The sequence below is a fragment of the Carcharodon carcharias genome, chromosome 6, assembly GCF_017639515.1.
Source record: "Carcharodon carcharias isolate sCarCar2 chromosome 6, sCarCar2.pri, whole genome shotgun sequence".
NCBI lineage: Eukaryota > Metazoa > Chordata > Chondrichthyes > Lamniformes > Lamnidae > Carcharodon > Carcharodon carcharias.
The window spans coordinates 87035190-87055437 of NC_054472.1; the positions used below are offsets into that span (position 1 = coordinate 87035190).

General features: G+C 40.5%; 1 protein-coding gene across 3 annotated transcripts in view; it reads right to left on the bottom strand.

The window, feature by feature from the left end:
* Nucleotides 1–20248, bottom strand: part of prex2 (phosphatidylinositol-3,4,5-trisphosphate-dependent Rac exchange factor 2) — a 775268-nt gene that overhangs the window by 429936 nt on the left and 325084 nt on the right. For all 3 annotated transcript variants that reach the window (XM_041190559.1, XM_041190558.1, XM_041190560.1), the window contains exons 8-10: nucleotides 19460–19572; nucleotides 15055–15204; nucleotides 2285–2429 (exon numbers count right to left, since the gene is read on the bottom strand). In XM_041190559.1, the coding sequence (XP_041046493.1) occupies nucleotides 2285–2429; nucleotides 15055–15204; nucleotides 19460–19572 (408 nt within the window). The remainder of the gene's footprint in view (nucleotides 1–2284; nucleotides 2430–15054; nucleotides 15205–19459; nucleotides 19573–20248) is intronic.

The following is a 20248-nucleotide window of genomic DNA, read 5'->3' on the forward strand; positions in this document are numbered from 1 at the left end:
CGTGTCGGGCGTCAATCGGGTTTGTGCTCGCTCCCGCCCGTCCCTGCACAACCCCCCTGAAGGGGGAAATTCAGCCCAAAGAAATGGTTTTAATTTTATTCTAATTTTCCTACAAGTTTTGTAGCATTTATATTTCAATTTCAGCTCTTTTATTCTCTTCTTTTCTTTCCTTTTTATCATTTCATGTAAGTTTATCTTGATGCTTTATATGCCTGCATTCTCCTCTCTATTAATTTACTGTTTTCTATTTTTAATTTCTTCCTGACTCTCTCACTGCTTGATGCTAATCGCCTCTTTCTTTCTCTTACTCTACATTACTGCTTTCCCTTTCTTCTACTTAAAAACCTGCTGCCTTGATCTCAGACACACATAGCATGTGCTACAATAAAGCAGTCCTGAATATTCTGCGAGAGTATATCTGGCGTATATATTTAGAGAATCTTGGGAAAACTATGCAGCCATATAAGAAGGTTACTTGGTGTATAAAGCCCAGAAAAAATAGCTGCCTGGGGAAAATATGCACCAGCATTTTGCTTGAGGTTCTTTTGAAATATCGTAACCCTTCAAGAGATGGAAGTATTAGCATTTCTGTTGAAGGCTCACTAAAAAAGAACAATTTATTTTTAATTCACATTTTAAATTTTGTCACTGTTTAATCCTACATCCACCCCTCCCCCACCTCCCACTCATATCAATGCACCAGTCCCAGACTAAAAGAGTGAAGGCAGCAAAATATTCTCATCATTCTGCCACTAACATGCTTGAACCAATCAGTTGAAGGTAGATGCTAAAAGCTACTCTCCTTTTGGGGAAGTAACCACCCAAAATGGGCAAGTTCTGAAATTTCTCATTCCAGCTTACATCAAAACCAGAAAAATTGCTGAACAGTCAAATTTATTTTTACTCAGGAAGGCATAACTTTATTTTAAATTTTGTACGAATGAAAATTTCAAATCACCATTCTATGTTACCTGAACAATACTGCTATCAACAAAACTGGTAACAAATACTTGAACAAACGGGTCAGCATTTTCTGTTCGGCGAGCGGGGGCGGGCCCCACATACCAACACATAAAATGACGCATGATGACGTCAGGCATGCATCCCGACATCACCGTGCAGCATTCCGAACTTCCGTTCAGCGAGTGCGCACCGGAGTCGGCTAAAGCCATTAATTAACAAATTTACCAAATTAACAGGGCTGCCCATCCAACCTTAAGGTTGGCGGGCAGGCGAAGAGCCCAGGCGGCCTTCGTATTTTTCATGAAACCTCATCCATGGGTGGGATGAGGTTTCATGAAGGGTTTATTAAATTAATAAATGATTTTCAAACATTTGATAAACATGTCCCAGCTCATGTGACGGGAACATGTGTAAATGATTTTTCACTTTCTTTATTTTGAACTTTGAAACTGAACTTAATCTCCCTGAGGCAGCTCTGTGCACATGAAAGAGTGCAGGCCCCGACTCTCCCTCCTGCCCCCGCCCGCACAGGTAGCGCTGAGCGCTACCAGGCACGTGTCATGCTGGGCGGCTCTTAACTAGCCCACCCACATAAAATGGCCCAATACAAGGAGACTAGTCATCTGTGCAGCAAGGTTTAAATAAAGGAAATTCCCATAAATGGAGAGTTTGAGCAGAAATGAAGCATCCAATTAGAACAGAGATCCCATATTTGAACAGTACTCAACATTCTACTCTACACTCCCAAGAAACATCCAGTGCATCATGTGTAAAGTATTGTGGGTATTACTAAAATAATACTGTCAGGCAAGTATAGTCAGTACATTTGGGTGCAGGCACAGCCAGAGGATAAGGTGAAGGGATCCCTGAACCTTCGTAAGGGAACAATATTAACGGTTCCAGCAGGTTTTTCCAGTAAATACCTAAACTGTACAGACCACAAAAAGTCAACATGATGTCTTTGGTCATTTGGCTACTCTTAGCCAGCTAAATTAGCCCCACTGCCCAAGTTAGGAAAAACTGTGCATGTTTCCTCCTCTTAATGACTAATTCCTGCTATAAAGCAGTTACATGGACATTGGGTGAGGAGTGGTTTGACCTCAGCTATGACAACAGACACTGTCGAATAGTCTGTGAATTTTCACCGTCCAGGCTCAGATATCAAGAAAAGGTACCTCAATGAAGATTCCAAGGTACTGATGGCATAAAAACTTTTCTTATGACAGGTTCAAAATTTCCAGGAGAGAGAGAGAGAAAATTGTCAGAAAAATTAAGGTAAAGAAAGTGTTGCATTATTTAATTTTGAACCCTCAAAACTTACCTGCCCAAGAAGCATTTTGGAAAAGTGCTGAGTTTCCGTTTTCTGTCCTTGATAACATTTTCCTGTTTGCACAACATATGATAGAGCTTTTCCCCTTTTTCAGAGATCATCAGCCAGGTATCTTGCTCCACGCCTAGTTTTAAACCTAGTTAAAAAGAGTTAACATATTTTATTTTTAAAAAGTTATCCTGGAAGTTGTCATATGCAACTTGCTATGGAATTCTGTTACATTAAATCATTTTTCCACTTATCCGTAGAAAATAATTTCTAGAGTTTTTCTTTGTTGATCCACAAACATCTTTACTGAATTACATGTGGGTTGCACAACAGAATCTCCAGAGTCATCTTTAAACATTGCTTCCATTATGGACCCAGCAAATCAAAACTTAACACTCAATTGAGGCATTGTTGAAGACTCAGAAAATATTAAAGAAAACAGCCCTACTAATGGATATATGCTGAAAATCCCTCCACAAACTCAAGGGGCTGAATTTTCCCCTTTCGACGCTGAACCGCCTGCGACGGGGGGTCCAAAGTGGTGGCCTGCGGGGCCACAAATTTAAATTTAACTACCGATTCCCAATAGACACCATTTTCCCCTGGGGCAGGCAACATGACAGGTCATGTCCTGATGCCCATGTAAAGTGACATCGGGGTCACCATTTAAATGCCCGCTACAAATGCAATTTTCCCTGACATCAGTATTTTCGTCAGGATCGGTGGGTTCCTGAAGCCTGTGGGAACCACACCAGGTAAACCAATTCATGAATTGTGGACTTGTGAAATTGTGGAGTCAAGAATCATTTGATAGGTAAGTTTAAAAGGTCTTGCTAACTTCAAATATCATAATGTAATGGTGTATGATGATTTAAGTATGTTTTTATGTAGTTATTGATCATAGGGCTCTGTCCTTAAAAGGTAATTAACCATTAAATTGACGAGTATGGGTTATGTATTCCCATGCTTCATTACTTTCTCCAATGGATAAAGTCCTTTTCTGTATTCAACATTTTTGAAAATCTGATTCAAATAGGTCAGCTGGACACTGTGGTTTTTAGTCTTACAGTGATTTAAAATCCAGAGATTTTTTCAGACTTTGAGGAAAGTTGAATGGTTGCCAGACTTCTCTGATTGAAGTTCCATTGAACCTTTGAAAAAGTGGAGCTGATGGCTGGATACTTATTGAGACAACTTCAATAGAATCTATTCTACTCAGCTGTTTGGGGTATGTTTATTAAGTTTGTGTAATGTAATCTCATCATGAATGCATGGCTGAGCTCCACACCCCATAAATAGATCTAGCTCAGCAGGGGCTGTTGAGACAACTGTAAGGGAACTGTGTGCTTTGTATGACTGACAATTTTATCAGCAAATAGCAGGATTAAATGTTTGAATAGCTTTTTAAAAGGCTGTTTGCTTATTTTGACAAATTAATGAGCACTTGGGATGAGAGAATGTTTTTTTCAAGGCAAGTTTCTATGGCTAAGTGTTTTGATTGACAGTTTTACGAGCTTCTAAGGGTGACTTTTTCAGGAAGTGTTTGATTTTTTTTCTGAGCATTTCAAAGGTGCTATTATATGGTTCTGTCGAAGGGTCATGAGGACTCGAAACGTCAACTCTTTTCTTCTCCGCCGATGCTGCCAGACCTGCTGAGTTTTTCCAGGTAATTCTGTTTTTGTTTTGGATTTCCAGCATCCGCAGTTTTTTTGTTTTTATCTATTATATGGCTCATCAGTTCTGTACATAGTGGATACTGGGTGAGTGGGCATAGGGGTATGGAGGGGACATGGGGACATAGAGGCTGTATGCGGGGAATGGAAGGTCAAGGGGGATATGAAGGGGTATGGTGTTTGTCAGGAGGAGGCATAGGGATGGGCAACTCCAGCCTGTACCCAACTTTTGTAGACAAAAGTTCTGGGTGAACGGGCTGACTTTCCGAAGTTGGGAACGCAACATTGGGAAATGGCCTGACATGTGCTTCCCAAACTGAAAGAGAAATATCCAGGCCATGGTATCCCATTAATAGCCGAAGTTATGGAGAAAATATCAGAAATGTTAACAAACATGCGAACTTACGAAATAGGAGCAGAAATAAGCCATTCGGCCTTTTGAGCCTGTACTGCATTCAATAAGATTATCGCTGGTCTGTTTGCGTTTGAATTCCACATTCCCATCTACCCCGGATAACCTTTGATTCCCTTGCCTAACAAGAATCTATCTACATCCGCCTTAAAAACATTCACTGACCCTGCCTCCACCACCTTCTGAGGCAGATTTCCAAAATTGCACAGCCCTGTGAAAGAAAAGGATTTCTCCTCATCTCTGTCCTAAAAGGGTGATCCATAATTTTAAAACAGTGTCCCCTAGTTATAGAATAACTAAGGAAATAATTCATATTCCCCATGGAAATAAGAATCTTCAATGAATTCCCATAATTTTAGAGTGAAAAGCGTTTCCTCAGTTCAGAGTTTAAGAAGTTCACTGAACTGGGCAGCTTACATTCAGCAAAAGAAAACAAATTCTGAACAGGAAAATCTCCTCTTTAGAAGGAAAACTTTAACCTTAATTTTAACCTAACCAATCCAGCCGAAGCCAGTTGTTTGGGGCAGGAGGGGGTCGGACAAATAATTGACATCCTGCTATTTTATTCTCCATTCACCTCCCTCCCATGATTTTCTTCATGTCATTCAGGACCAACCATTACAAAGTCTTTGTCATCCATGTAGAATGGTTTCCCCATCCTTCCTAACTTCAGGAAGCACCTGGTTTTTATTTGTTGCAGCTGAATTAGGAAATGCAATTATTTTGTTGATCAAAATTGCTTTTCCATACTTCAGTGATTCACTGTACTGGTAATAGAAGACACAGAGCTACCCCTACCCAAGACATTTGAAGTATTAAAGGCAAATTCTCTTCAAATAATAAAAATATTTTGGCTTCTCTCAATGGTTCAGTGAATGTTGATAATGAGTAACCGAACCACATAGATCAGGAAGGTTCTAGATTTGCTTCTTTGTCTATCCTGCGTTGCTTCATCAGGACAGTTGTAAAGTGAAGCATTTTCAAAAGTCTGAGATACGTTGTTCTGCCACAGAGTAAATATTAAAAGGACATCTGTCTTTTGTGACTTAATCTTACTTGGAACCACGATGGAAAACAAATGGCAGGTATGCTGTAGAATCCGAATTCTCAAACCAGCAGCACAAAAGCTTCAAAAGCAAAATACTATGGCTGCTGGAAATCCAAAATAAAAACAGAAACCGCTGGAAACACTCAGCAGATCTGGCAGCATCTGTGGGGAAAGATACAGAGTGACCTGAAGGAAGGGATATTAACTCTGTTTCTTACCCCACAGATTCTGAATACTTCCACCATTTTCTGTTGTTATAAGACTAAGGCTGGAATTTTCCAGCCCCTCATACCAGCGGGACCTTCTGATCCCGCCGATGTGAACGGAGATTTCAACAGCTCATTGGCCCTGCTGCAGAGAAACCCTTCGTGGTTGGGGGTGGGGAGGCCTGGAAAATTCCTGCCTAAGTTACTGTTTTGAATGAGGAATATCTTTAAAAGACATCCAGGCTTTCTATTTTGGTTTGAAGTAATGTTAAGGGGACTCTTTTAAGGGTACTCAGCTTTTCAGTTAGCCAAAAGAAAAGACTTGGATCAAGTTCTTATGATAGCACATTACAAGGCTTTACCATTCTGCACATTTAAAACTCTTAACAAATAATGTGTTGCAATTCTGTCTACCCATGATAACTGTATTTGTCATTGTTGAGAAGTTTCCTTTACTGCTGTACACCAGGGTAGCTGATGCATGCCGTAACTCCCACTGTTGAACTGTTTGATCATATCTGGGATCTTCATGGAACAGAAGGGCTAAATGGAGTCCCTGAATCAGAAAATATTCAGAAAATAAATGAGGTCCGTCAATTACTCTTGCAACCTGTAGATTAGAGAGCCTCTCACTGGCTAACACTCAGGGAATGCAGCGCAGAGGCAGATCAAAGAGTGTGCAGAAGTGTTTAATATTCTCTTACAAATTAGACTTTTTGGCACTAAACACTAATATAACAAGCGCTAATCAGAAACGTTTTTAAAAGCTGTAGGACCAGGTGGTGTCTCACTGCGGAAGAGATAAAACAAAAGAAGTGTTGGTTATGCTGCAGCTGGTACAGCTGAATCATAGGCATTCCCTTGAGGTTATTTGTGCATTTCCATGTTGACCACCCTGACGAAAATGGATATTCTGGCTTTATAATTCTTGGACCATGGAATCCAATTAATGGTCAAATGCCATTGGCAAGTAAAATTCTGAGAACCACAAAATCAAGTCAACAGTAAAATCATGGTAAATTATCATGTTTTAGAACCATGCTTTCTCTTAAAAAAATGCATATGATTTCTGCAGTCTTTGGCATTAAAAACGTCTTCCATTGTAACAGAAATTATAAATACTCCAGCAAAGAACCGGAAGCTGACAACAAATTTGGGGCCTTGCTGGCTTTTCTGCCACTTCTGTCATTAACTGTTGAGACTCACAAAGTAGACATAGGGTTAAATTAAAGCAATACCCTTGTGAAGGTCTGTTATAACTATAAAATTTGGCAAATGTCCCAGTAGCCAAACAAGACCAAAGAGGATTATATCACAATACCTAGAAACAAAGCGGAACCATAGAAAGCTGCATATCTCTCAGTAATAACCATGAGAAAATGAACAACATTCAGATTCAGCCAATAAAGAAAATACTACTGTGGGCATACCAAATGAAAATAGAAGGACATTTCATTAAAATAATGTTTTGAAATTAAACTCTTTAACCATAGCATGGATTCAAAAATGCTTCTCTATCAATACATGCATACCAGTAAAATCCTAACACTAATTGCTCTGAAAGTCACATGGCTTTTTACAACTCCTTATACGAAAGGAGAATAAGCATAGATCCCAAGCCAAAACGGAAGCGGTGATACTTCAGGACATTTTCCATTACATTAACAGCCTATAAACCACACTGTAGAAACTTTTAAAGAAACTCATTTGGGAAATACTTGGGAAAAATCTTTTGAAGTCAGCATGGAAACTGGCTTAACATGCTGGAATCCAGCCTAGGTACAGATCTCAGAAACCAGAACCCAAGTAACTTAACCTATAGGGTAGAAACCATGAGATGGTGCAAAAATAGATGGCTTTAGCAACACGATAATACACAACATTCATCTCTTTGGCATCCATGAATGATGCTATGTGCTTCATCTATGACAAATAACAATTGGTTGTGTGTAATCCCTGACAAAATACATGGGACAATTCCTCCCATACCTTCAGATCCATATTGCCAGTATTTACTGGGCAGGAAGGCAAAAAGAAAATGTCTACAATAGTTGCAACTCACTAAAAAGGTAGCTTTACCACTCCTAGTGGGTGAAAAACTACAGGGCATCTTTGGGACAAAGCCTCCTCAAAATCTGTGGTTTGACTCTCTCCTTTCATAAGATGCATAAAAGAACAATGCATGCACAGGAGCACCCAAATTGTACCTCTGATTTTAGTAATCCAGAAAGAATCAGAGGATCTGCATACACCAGCTTTCGTATTTGACGTAAACAAGCCCATCACTGGAATGGAAAAATTGTTCGGCCAGGATTGGATCACGTACACAATTGTTCAACAGGTTTCTTCTCACCCAACATAATTATTTCCAGTATCTTTAAAACACTTATTACATCCAATATCTCATCACACTCAGTAAAATCCAACGCAAACAAATCCTGTTAAAGTTGGCTCTCTAAAATACGCAGTTGACTCACAGATGGGCCTAAGCCCATGGTACTGCCCCAGGCAACATATAAAACCCACATAGCTCTTGGGAGAAGTACCTGTTTCACCATGTCACTCTGTAGTAGAATGGAACTGGAGAAAGACCAGAAAATAGGGGACCTCTTCCTAAGGACCAGCCACTTAGTCACCCCAAAGCTTCCACATCCAGAGCAGTCCTAGGGCTACCTGCTGAGAAGACAGTACTCACGATGCACAATGTTGACAAAAACCTATTTCTGAAATCACTTTATTGCAGCACCTTATCTCCTGGCCATCTACAATTCTGTTTCCAATGTTGGGATATAGGGGAGCAAAAGACGGGAATGAGTTGGTTAAATATCTTTAATGATACTTTATAGGAATGGTGGTCACTGGAGCCATCCTGAATGCAAATATATAGAGAGAAAGGTGCAGAGAGGCTATCAGATCCCACAATGTTCATTAAATCCTTTAAGAGATGGCCTTAGGGAGTTTGAGGGGAATTTCCCAAAGCTTTTCCTGAAAATGACCATGGGTCTTTTCTTTTTTTAGGAGGAGCATCAATATATTAGGTGGTCTTTTTAGTCACCGTTCTTTCATATGTTAGGGAGGTATTGCAACCCCTGGACATAAACTAGGAGAAGGTTTAAGTAATAATATGAGACAAGAACGACAAAAACCTGTCATTCAACTTTCAAGATTTAATCTGGAACATATCACTAAAGCAAAATGGGCATGGAAATTGGAGCAACTTTTCAGAAAATTGCTTAATTTTGTTTGGCATAAACACTGTCAAGACAAAAATATACTTTATAGAGAATATAGGGGCAGCTTTATAAAAGCAGAAAGAAATGTTGTAAGCACCAGGGGTGCACAAGCTATGCCCAGTTATGAAGGAAGTAAAAGGAAAACAGATGGCTATGTTGCAGCTGATGTATATGAGCATCTACTCAAGGTTTCAGATATCCTCAATGATGCCACTGTCTCTTACTGTATGGTGGCTAAGGTAAGGATTCCAGGATCAGGGAAGACAGAAGGTGATTGAAAACTTTTGTAAGAAGTTCATGGGTAGAAATTCAAGTACGTCCATTTTTGGGCCCATGGGTGGCACAGGGTACACTCCCTGAGGCAGAATGCTGAGGCCAGAGGTATCCGCAATATTGGGCTCAGGCCTCATTCCCATCAAGCTGACATGGCACAAAAAGACAACTGAAGAAGAGTCCACAAAAATCAGCTTGCTGCTAGCATTGCAGTGGTCCTCAGTTAAGTAAGAATTGGGTTGCAGGGAATCAAAGACCTGGTGATTGGGGGCCAGTAGATTTGGGGAGATTGAAGGCTGGTTGGGTAAAATTAAGAAGAATGGAGATCAGGAGGATTGAGGAGTGCTGGGGGTGATCCTTTCTCTTTAGATCTGGATTTAGGACTCCTTCAATGACAGCCATTCCCGTGACTTTGTAGGTTGTTCGGTACCAGAAAAATAAGGATGCTGCATAGTCAGCTATATAAGCCAGTGTCTGAGGCTATAAAAGATACATATTTAGGTCAGGTGCCAAAGCTGAAAATCAAAGTTTTTGTACGGCAGTGTTTTTGAACCCATGTGGAAGTTAAAGAACCCGTGGCATAATTCGAAAAAGGGTAGGGGGATTCTCTTTACATCCAGGCCAACATTTATCACATAACCAATACCTCTACAGAAGATCTGTCATTTATCTCACTGCTGTTTGTGAGATCTTGCTGTGAACAAATTGGCTGCTGTGTTTCCCAACTCCTCTCAGGATATTTAGAACCATAGAAAAGTTGCGGCAGAGAAAAAGGCCACTCAGCCCATTGTGTCTGCGCCAGCCGACAAATAAAAAATAAAAAACTAGCCACCCATTCTAATCTCACCTTCCAACGCCTTGCAAGTTACAGTACTTCAGGTGCAGATCCAGGTACCTTTTAAATTAGTTCAGGGTTTCTGCCTCCACCACCAAACTAGGCAATGAATTCCAGATGCCCAACACCCTCCAGGTGAAGAGGTTTTTCATGTCCCCTCTAATCCTTCTACCAGTTGCCTTAAAACTGTGCCCCCTGGTAACTTACCCCTCCATGAGGGAAAACAGTTCTTATCTGTCTACTCCATCTAGGTCTCTATAACCTTGTATGCCTCAACTAAGTCACCCTTCAGCCTCCTCTGTTCAAAGGAAAACAGCCCTAGCTTATCTAATCTTTCCTCATAGCTGCAATTGTCAAGCCCTGACAACATTCTTCCACATCTCCCCTGCACTCTCTCCAGTCCTTCCTAGCATGTGGTGAGAACTGTACACAAAATTCCAGCTGTGCGTTTTATAGAGTTCCAGCATTACATCCCTGCTCTTCTATTCCATACCTCATCCAACAAAGGAAAGCATTCCATATGCTTTCTTTACCATCTTATCCACCAGTCCTGCCACCTTCACCTGTGGACTTGCACTCCAAGGTCTCTCACTTCCTCTACCCCTCTCAATATCTTCCCATTTATTGTGTATTCTCTACTTTTGTTTGCCCTCCCCAAATGCATTACCTCACATTTCTCTGGATTGAATTCTATTTGCCACTTTTCTACCCACTCAACCAAACATCTGATATCATTCTGGATTCAACAGCTATCCTCTTCACTATCAGCTACACAGCCAATTTTTGCGTCATCTGCAAATCTCCCAATCATGCCTCACACATTTAAGACCAAATCATTAATACACACCACAAACAGCAAGGGACCCAACACAGCCCTCTGGAATGCCATTGGAAAACGCTTTCTATTTGCAACAATATCCAGCAACCATTACCCTTTGTTTCCTGTTGCTGAGCAAATTTTGGATCCAACTGGCCACATTCCCCCATGTCCCATGGGCTTTTACTTTTCTGACCAGTCTGCTATGTGGGACCTTGTCAAATGCCTTACTAAATTCCATGTAGACAACATCCACTGCACCATCTTCATCAGTCCTCCCTTCCTCCCTTTCCTTCCCCAAAGCATTCAATTAAATTAGTAAGACATGACATTCCCCTAACAAAGTCGAACTGACTATCCCTGATTAATCCATTCCTTTCTAAGTGACAGTTAAACCTGTCTCTCAGAATTGATTCTAATAATTTTCCCACCACCGAAGTCAGACTGACCAGACTATAATTATTTGGCCTATCTCTCGCACGCTTTTTAAATAATGATATAACATTTGCAGACCTCCAATCCTCTGGTACCTCGCTTGTATCAAGTGAGGATTGGAAAATGACCCTTAACAGCTTCCGTTATTTCCTCCCTGGCTTCGTTTAACAACCTGGGATACAATCCATCTGGCAATTATGCCAGTCCCTTCAGTACTTCCTCTCTCATTATGCTTATTCTATCTAATATTTCAGAATCCTCCTCTTTAATTAGAACGTCTGCATCATCCCTCTCCTAGGTGGAGACAGAGACAAAGTACTCATTAAGAACCCTGCCCATATCTTCTGCATCCACACATAAGTTATGTGTACCTCTCTGATAGGCCTTACCTTTTCCTTGGTTATCCTCTTGCTCTTGATATGCTGATAAAATATTTTTGGGTTTTCCTTGATTTTACTTGCCAATATTTTTTTCTCTCTGCTTTACTAATTAGCTTTTTTACTTCTGTAGGCTTTCTACAGTATTAAGTTTTTTGTGACCGTCATAAACTTTCTTTTTCTGCTTTATCTTACCCTGTATGCTTCTGGATAACCAGGGGGTTCTAGATTTGGCAGTATCACCCTTTTCCTTTGTGGTGATGTGTCTACACTGTGCTCATGGAATCTCACTTTTCAATGCCTCCCACTGATTTGTCACTGACTTTCCATCTAGTCCACTTTCACCAGATCGCTTCCCAGCTTCATAAAATTTGACTTCCCCCAATTTAGGACTTTTACTCCTGTTCTATCCTGGTCCTTTTCCATAATAATGCTAAATCTAACTGTATTATGGTCACTACCTCAAAAATGATCACCCACTGCTACTTCATCCACTTGTCCAGCTTCACTTCCTAAGACGAAATCTAAACCCCCTCTCTTTGGGCTTATTGTGCACTACCTAAAAAATGTTCTCATGAATGCAGTTCAAGAACTTTGTGCCCTCTGTGCCTTTCACACTGTTCATGTCCTAGTTGATATTAGGGTAGTTGAAGTCCCCAACTACTATTTCTCTATTGTTTTTGCACTCAGAAATTTGCCAATGGGCGTAATTTTCCCTGAATTGCACTAAGTGTGGTAGCGGGCATGAAAAAATAAATTTTGCTGCCAGCCACAATGTCAGGTTTTTGCGCCACTGCTTCCTGCCCCATTAATAATGTATGCACAGGAAACATGCCAGGTCACTGGCAGGCGGGCTCCGATTTGCAAAAGCGCTGTGGCCTCAGTGCTTTCTTGCTCTGGGCACCATATTTAAAGCACACCAGAGCACAGCCTACTTCATGTCCAGGCTGCTGCTCTTGCTGACAGGTGGTCCCAAAAGCCAAGAGGATGGAAGCCCCCAAATTTAGTGACGTCTCTCTGGGGGGCCTGCTGGATGCAGAAGAAGCCCACTGCGAACTCCTCTATCCCCACTTTGAGCGAAGACCAGCCACCAAACTCACCAATCCAGCATGGCAGGCAGTGACGACGGTGGCAAGCACCAACGCCCTCCAAAATAGAACAGATACCTAGTGCCGCAAGAGGATTAATGATCTCCTCCATTCTGCCAGGGTGAGTCATTGTTCTCAGCATTTTCAACTCACACTCACAAACCCATCACACATCCACAGGCTTCACACTCACTGCCAGCTCAAGGGACATCACCACTCACTCTCTCACAAACACCCTCATTTCCCCTGCCCATCATGTCCTCATGCTGTCCAAGGCATCACTCACACTCCACACATGCCATGCATCCTTCTCATCTGGTTTGGCAGGCATCTTTCTTACATCTCTCTCCATCTGTCTCCATGCAGGACAAGCTAGCCCACAATAACAGTGCGTCCAAGACTTATGGAGGAATGTCATCATCAAGGTATGGAACACTATAGAACAAAGGGATATTTTTACAATCTTAACTCTCAAAAGCAGTTGAGTGGGTAGAGTCAGAGGTGGAATCCAATTAGTCCACTTCCAGCTGAGTGTCAGGCAACCAACAAGGAAGAGTGCACTCATTTCAACGATCATTCTATTTTCAGACAAAGACAGCTGGATTTCCTAGGCCTCTGGAAGCTGGCAGATGAAAGGAAGTGTAAAAAAACTAAATCCATGAGTTAAATGTCTTTATGACACTGTTTGTGGAGGAGCAGGAGTGTTTCTTGCAGTCTAACAAACTGCCCAGTAAACATAGAGATAAAAACAAAAAACTGCGGATGCTGGAAATCCAAAACAAAAACAGAATTACCTGGAAAAACTCAGCAGGTCTGGCAGCATCAGCGGAGAAGAAAAGAGTTGACGTTTCGAGTCCTCATTACCCTTCAGCAGAACTGGGTGAATCCAAGGAGAGGGGTGAAATATAAGCTGGTTTAAGGTGGGTGAGGGGGTGGGGGGGTGTTGGGTGGGGGGAGAGAAGCGGAGGGGGGTGGTGTGATTATAGGGACAAGCAAGCAGTGATAGGAGCAGATAATCAAAAGATGTCACAGACAAAAGAACAAAAGAACACAGAGGTATTGAAGTTGGTGATATTATCTAAACAAATGTGCTAATTAAGAATGGATGGTAGGGCACTCAAGGTATAGCTCTAGTGGGGGTGGGGGGGCATAAAAGATTTAAAAATAATGGAAATAGGTGGGAAAAGAAAAACCTATATAAATTATTGGAAAAAACAAAAGGAAGGGGGAAGAAACAGAAAGGGGGTGGGGATGGACGAGGGAGGTCAAGATCTAAAGTTGTTGAATTCAATATTCAGTCCAGAAGGCTGTAAAGTTCAAAAAAGGTTCACTTGACTGACGCCTGTGATGAAGGGGTTGTCATATGAGGAAAGGTTGAGCAGGTTGGGCCTATGCCCATTGGAATTTAGAAGAATAAGAAGTGATCTTATTGAAACATATAATCTGAAATTTCTGGAACGTTTAGTAACTAAAGATTGCAGGTATGTCAAGGAAGTAAGGATAACAATGGGTAAAGTTGCATTTAATGTAAAGAAGAAGATTTTGACTGGATGGCTGAATAGAGAATCAATCAAAAGATTAGTTAAGGATTTGTAGTGCTGTGTGGTGCTGGAATATGAATGCTGAAGAAAGGGGAGGCTGGGCTTTTAGAGAGCTTTGAGATGTGAATCTGGAGATGCATGGAGAAAGTAAAGTGGATAGATAAGAAAAAAGGTGACATAGGATGTTGAAAAAGTCCTAGAAGGATAGGTGGAAAGAATAAAAACTAAGAGGGAGAAAAATATACCTCTGAACCTGAAGAATGAGGAGAATTTATGTTGAAATAGAAACGATCACAAACAGCTTAGTCTGGAGAAGGGAGAAGGGAGTTCCAACCTGTCTTAGGCAGACCACTGATAATGATAATCAGTTAATAAGAATCGTTAAGTCAATTTTTATTCTTACAAATACTTGTCTATTTTTATTATTTGAAAAAATAAATCAATGGCCATCTGACTGATGTAAGCAGAAATATTCACAGTCACCAACTACACCAACACTTTTAAAAATAAACTCTATAGGCTGCATTTGTGAAATCGCAGTAATATTTCCAATTAAAGCTAATGTGAATGCATTTAAGCTACAACGTTCAAGGTCCTGCATATTGTTTGTAGGTGAATTCTGGTTTGCATAGAATACTGTAAGTACTCTTCTACGTGTTGTAACATATATTGAAAACCAGCTTTCAGATCTATCTGCCACTACACCTTCAATAAAATGATGTTAACATTTTGAAACTGGAAGTCAACACTAATACAATACAGCTTCATTTTCCTTGATTAATCCTGGCTGAGATAAGCAAAATGCACACATAAGTATAAAAAATTTACATCTTACTCTTTCTTCGTTCTCGTTCCTTCACAAAGGCCTCCAACCATTCCTGTTTGTCTTCTGATGTCTTTGCCATGCAGACAAACCATTTATTTTTGGCAGTATTGTGTATTTTCCAACCATTGATCACTGTATGACCGCTGCTGTGATAATCCGCTAGAAGAGAAAACAATACGAACTGTACACACCACGGCATTCTACTGTAAAACAACAACTTGTATTTATATAACACTTTTATTGGAATAAAACATCCCAAGGCGTTTCACAGAAGCATTACAAAGCAAATTTAGACATTGAGTCACATAAGGTCAGATGACCAAAGGTTTACAAACACACGAACATGCAGAATAGGAACAGAAGTAGGCCATTCGGACCCTCAAGCCTGCTCCACCACTCAATAAGAACCTGGCTGATGTGTTTGTGTGTTCATATTCCAAATTCCCATCTACCCTGATAACCCTTGATTCCCTTGCCTAACAAGAATCTATCTACATCCACCTTAAAGATATTCAATGACCCTGCTTCCACTGCCTTCTGAAGCATAGCGTTCAAAGTCACACTACCCTCTGAGAGAAAATGTTTCTCCTCATTTCTGTCCTAAAAGGTCGATCCCTAATTTTAAAGCTTGATCAAAGAAGTAGGTTTTACGGAGCATCTTAAAAGGAAGAAAGAGAGGCTGAGAGGTTTCGGGGGGAATTCTAGAGCTCAGGGCTTAGGCAGCAGAAGGCATGAACACCAGTGGTGGAGGAATTTAAATCAGGAATCCACAAGAGGCCAGAATTTGACAAGCGCAGATATTGGAGGGCTATGGAAGGAAATTACAGAGGAGGAAGGAGAAAGGCAATGAAGGGATTTGAAAATAAGGATGAGAATTTCAAAATTGATGCATTTCTTGACAGGGAACCAAGCTAGATCAGCGAGACAGGAGTAATGAGTGACCAGGACTTGGTGTGAGTAAGGGAATGGCTGTCAATATATCAGTCATTGCGTTGCATAGCAATTACATTGTTGAAAACAATTGCGAGTTAAAACGGAGATGGACATTGGTTCTCCCATCAAAACAGGATAAATAGATACAGCTGGAACAGTCTGGGGTCGGAGATACTAGGAAGTCTGTTGCACTGAAGAGCTGTCTTATGAATAAACCAACTTGTGGAAAAAGACTAGGTTTGGATTTGTTGTTCCACAACATGCACTTATTGTGAATAACATCGGCAGCAGAATTTTCAATAACCTCAAGTTTGCAGGGTGCAAGATGCAGGAGGCCAGCGAGGAGTGCATTGGAGTAGTCAGGTCCAGAGGTAGCAAAGACATGAATGAGGGTTTCAAAAGCAGATTAGCTGATGCAGGTGTGAAGTTGGAAAATGTTATGGTGGTGGTAATAAGTGGTCTTAGTCATAGCATGAAACACGTCAAAGGTACTATTTTTTAAAATTTCACAAAAATTATGAAAAATTGTGATTATATTTCTCCTACTTCTTTAAACATCCAGAAGGTGTAGCATGACCACGTGGAAAGCTGCAAGAGATGCTAAGTCAGTTGACTAACACTGAAACTAACCAATGTTAAAAAAGGGAATTGAAAGGTCTTAATCCATTTGTTTGAATTGCATAATAGGATAAATGCAAAACAATGGAAAAGATGAATATCTGCATCAATCTGATCGAGTCATGAATAGCATAGATTATTCTATTATACATTAGACGATATAATGCTGTTCAACAGTAATATAAAAAGTAAAATGTAACTAATGTATCTATTTTCTCATTATTTGACTTTACTAATTCACGCTCGAGGCAGTCAAACTAATTGCACCATATTAAATTATTTGGAACACGATCCCTTGAATTACACCAAATGAATGGCATCCTCAGAACATTAAACTAAGTTACTCCAAGGTAGCTTACCCTTCACAAATACACCTTGGGGAGAATTTTCTCTCCCTCGGGGAGGTGGGAGATGGGGGATGAATTGTGCGGGGGCGGGTGCGTAGCCAATCAGAGCCCCCCATTGGCTGGGCGCCACCATTTTACCATTTTAGGCCCACCCAGCATGCTGCACACCCAGAAGTGCTAAGTGCCCCCTGTGCGGGCTGACGGGAAAAGGGGGGGTGGTTGAGTCAGGGCGCAGAGGTGCCTCAGGGAGATTACTTTCACTTATAAAACATTGATTAAAAGTAAAAAAAAACAATTTTAAGGACATGTCCCCTCATGTGAAACTGTCACGAGCTGGGACATGTCCATTAATTTTATTAAAAACTTCTAAAACACTTTAAAAACGTTCATGAAACCTCATCCTGTCCATGGATGAGGTTCCATGAAAAATGCAAAGGCTGCCTGGGCTCTTCACCTGCCCGCCAACCTTAAAGTTGGACGGGCAGCTCAATTTATTAGTTTAATTGATGTTTAAGTGATATTTAAATGGCCTTAATAGGCTTTTGACAGTTTGGCGGGCGACTCAGTTGTGGGCCCACCAAATTGAAAATTTAAATGACGCACGGTGACATCAGGATGCACGCCCGACATCCCCATGCATCATTTTATGCCTTGGCAAGCGGGGGTGGGGCCCACTTGCCGAGCCAAAAATTCTGCCCCTTGGTTCTGCTTTGATCAGTTCATATTTGCCTAAGTTTTCAAGCACTTTGTCCCTAATGACATATTCTAGTAACTTCTCCACAACTGACTTCAGACTGACCAGTCTATAGTTAACTGGATTCTCTCTCCCATCCATCCTAAAACATGGAGTGACATTTGCAACTTTCCAATCCAATTAGCTCACCAAAGGAACTGTATATTGTAACTACAAACTACACCATTTACTGGCGAACTCGGGGTCCCCCATGCAATGGGGTCTCCTTTTGGCTGCAAGCTTTATGAATTCCTAAAAATGGGTCAGTGCTAGAAAACCTAAGACTGAAAATCTCCTGGGTGGCCCATTGTTGCATAGTTGCCAGGATATTCCCACTTCTGCTACTTACCCACAAAAGCTTATGGGGTTAATGGGGGATATCTTAATTATCGTGTTAACAGTAAGCTGTGGCACAATTAAGAAAGCATTTGACTACCTGCCAGCTCCAATATGCTAAATATCCAGTGAACTTTGCTGTGCATCAAAGTAGAGAAAAACCCGTCTCCTCCACTATTTCCAAGAAAGAATAACGAAGGCCAGAATATTGCTGTCGACGTGCGGGGGCGGGCCTAACATGCCAATGTACAAAATGACGCGAGATGACGTTGAGCGTGCATCCTTATGTCATCCCATGTCATTTAGATTTTTCATTCAGCGGGCACGCGCCCGCCAAACTGTCAACAGCTATTAAGGCCATTAAAAAGGTAATCAAGCTTATTAGCACTGCTGCCCATCCAACCTTAAGGTTGGCGGGCAGGCGAAGAGCCCAAGCGGCCTTCGCGTTTTCCAGGAAACCTCATCCACGGCGAGATGAGGTTTCCTGAAGGCTTGATAAAATTAATAAATTTGGTCCACTTGACAAACATGTCCCAGCTCATGTGACACTGTCACATGAGGGGACATGTTGAAATAATTTTTTTTTTATTTATTACAAAATTTTTTTGCCAACTTAATCTCCCTGAGGCAGCTCCGTGTAAATGTGATGTACATTTATCCCACCCATGTAAAATGTTGTTTATCTTGTGCCAGGACATCAGTGTTTAAAGAAGTACAGACATTTACTTACTTTGGATTGTGAAACCTACAAGGAGAAATTGTAAATGTTTCTTGGATGTTTATGGAAATGAAGTGGTGCCAAAAATAGCCAGAATTTTTGATATTCACAGCTTCAACAAATTAATTTTTAGTCACGGTCAACCAATGGGATCACCTTTATACTTCTGTTATTTGGAGGAAAAAAGGGCTCATTTTCTTGCACAGTTGTCACCTCTAATCACTTATGGGGATCAATGGTGGCACAGAAATGACACTGACATGAGAGTCAACTTACTGCTCATGTTCTTCAATATGCATGCTACTGCTAAGATGCATTTCTAACAACACTGCTAATTTATTTAAGTATTGACAGTGGTCTGCCATGATTTCCGTAAAGCCCTGTCTCACAGTTGCCTAAGTGTTCTCCGGCTAGTAGAATGTTACATTACAACACCAGGCCTTCTATTGATCAAAACAAAATCATGAAGAGTGTTGCAGGTCATTTGCGATTAACCAAGATGCTAAATCCTGCTCAATATTCAAACCCATATAAACTGTTGAATCAGCAATTGATTATTATTGAATGAATATTTGAAATTAATATATTTATTATGTGCAGAAGTAAATTATTTCATTTGATTGTTGACATTCCAAAATGGGTCATATTCTTTATACATGGGAACATTTTGATGCCATCACATAAATAAGAACTTGTTAACATCAGGTTGGTCAATTCAAAAATAAATACCTGTTCCATCATCCACATTTTCCACTTCCATGACCTCTGTATTTATTCTACCACGAAAAAGGTATCGGTGTCCATCAGCCACTTTCTTAGGGTGTGAGGTATTCTTTAATCGCCTGAAAATTAAGTAACATCGTCATTTTTTCATTTAGGTTAGAAACCTAGGTTCCTTTACTTTTTACTGAGTGTATTCCAATCATATTCAAATGTTTTTATGGAGTTTTCCTTTCCATGTGAGCCATCATGAGCACAGCATCTTAATTTGTTACTTAATAAGATATCATTCATATATAGGAACAATATTTAATCTGAACTGATGTTTTTGGAGATTATGATGTTATAAATGGAAGATAGTTATTACAGTAGGTTAGCACGCTGTCTTTCACTAATGGAACTTTAGTCTGAATCTAACACAGGCAAATAGGATGGAAATTAACTTTGTCTGATGGTTATTACAGATCCTAAGTAAATTTGGATAATGCAAACTCTCTCAAAGACCCAATCACCAGGAGTATATCACAAAATAGACCATTAGTCAGAAATAACTTTGCAATTTCATTTGGACACAGGATGGCTAATATGTGAAATGAAAATCCCATACTGGGACACTGAAAGTTTTTTTTAGCTAAGGCTAAAGTTATTTTACTCGACTTAAAAGAGCAGCAGCCATGCCCAACCTCCACAAATCTCCTCAATACAAAGGCAAACATTAAAATATTTTTAAAAATAGCAAGATGCTTTCTCCAATTTCCCTCTGTGGTTTCACAATGGCTTTGAGAGGATCAACAATTT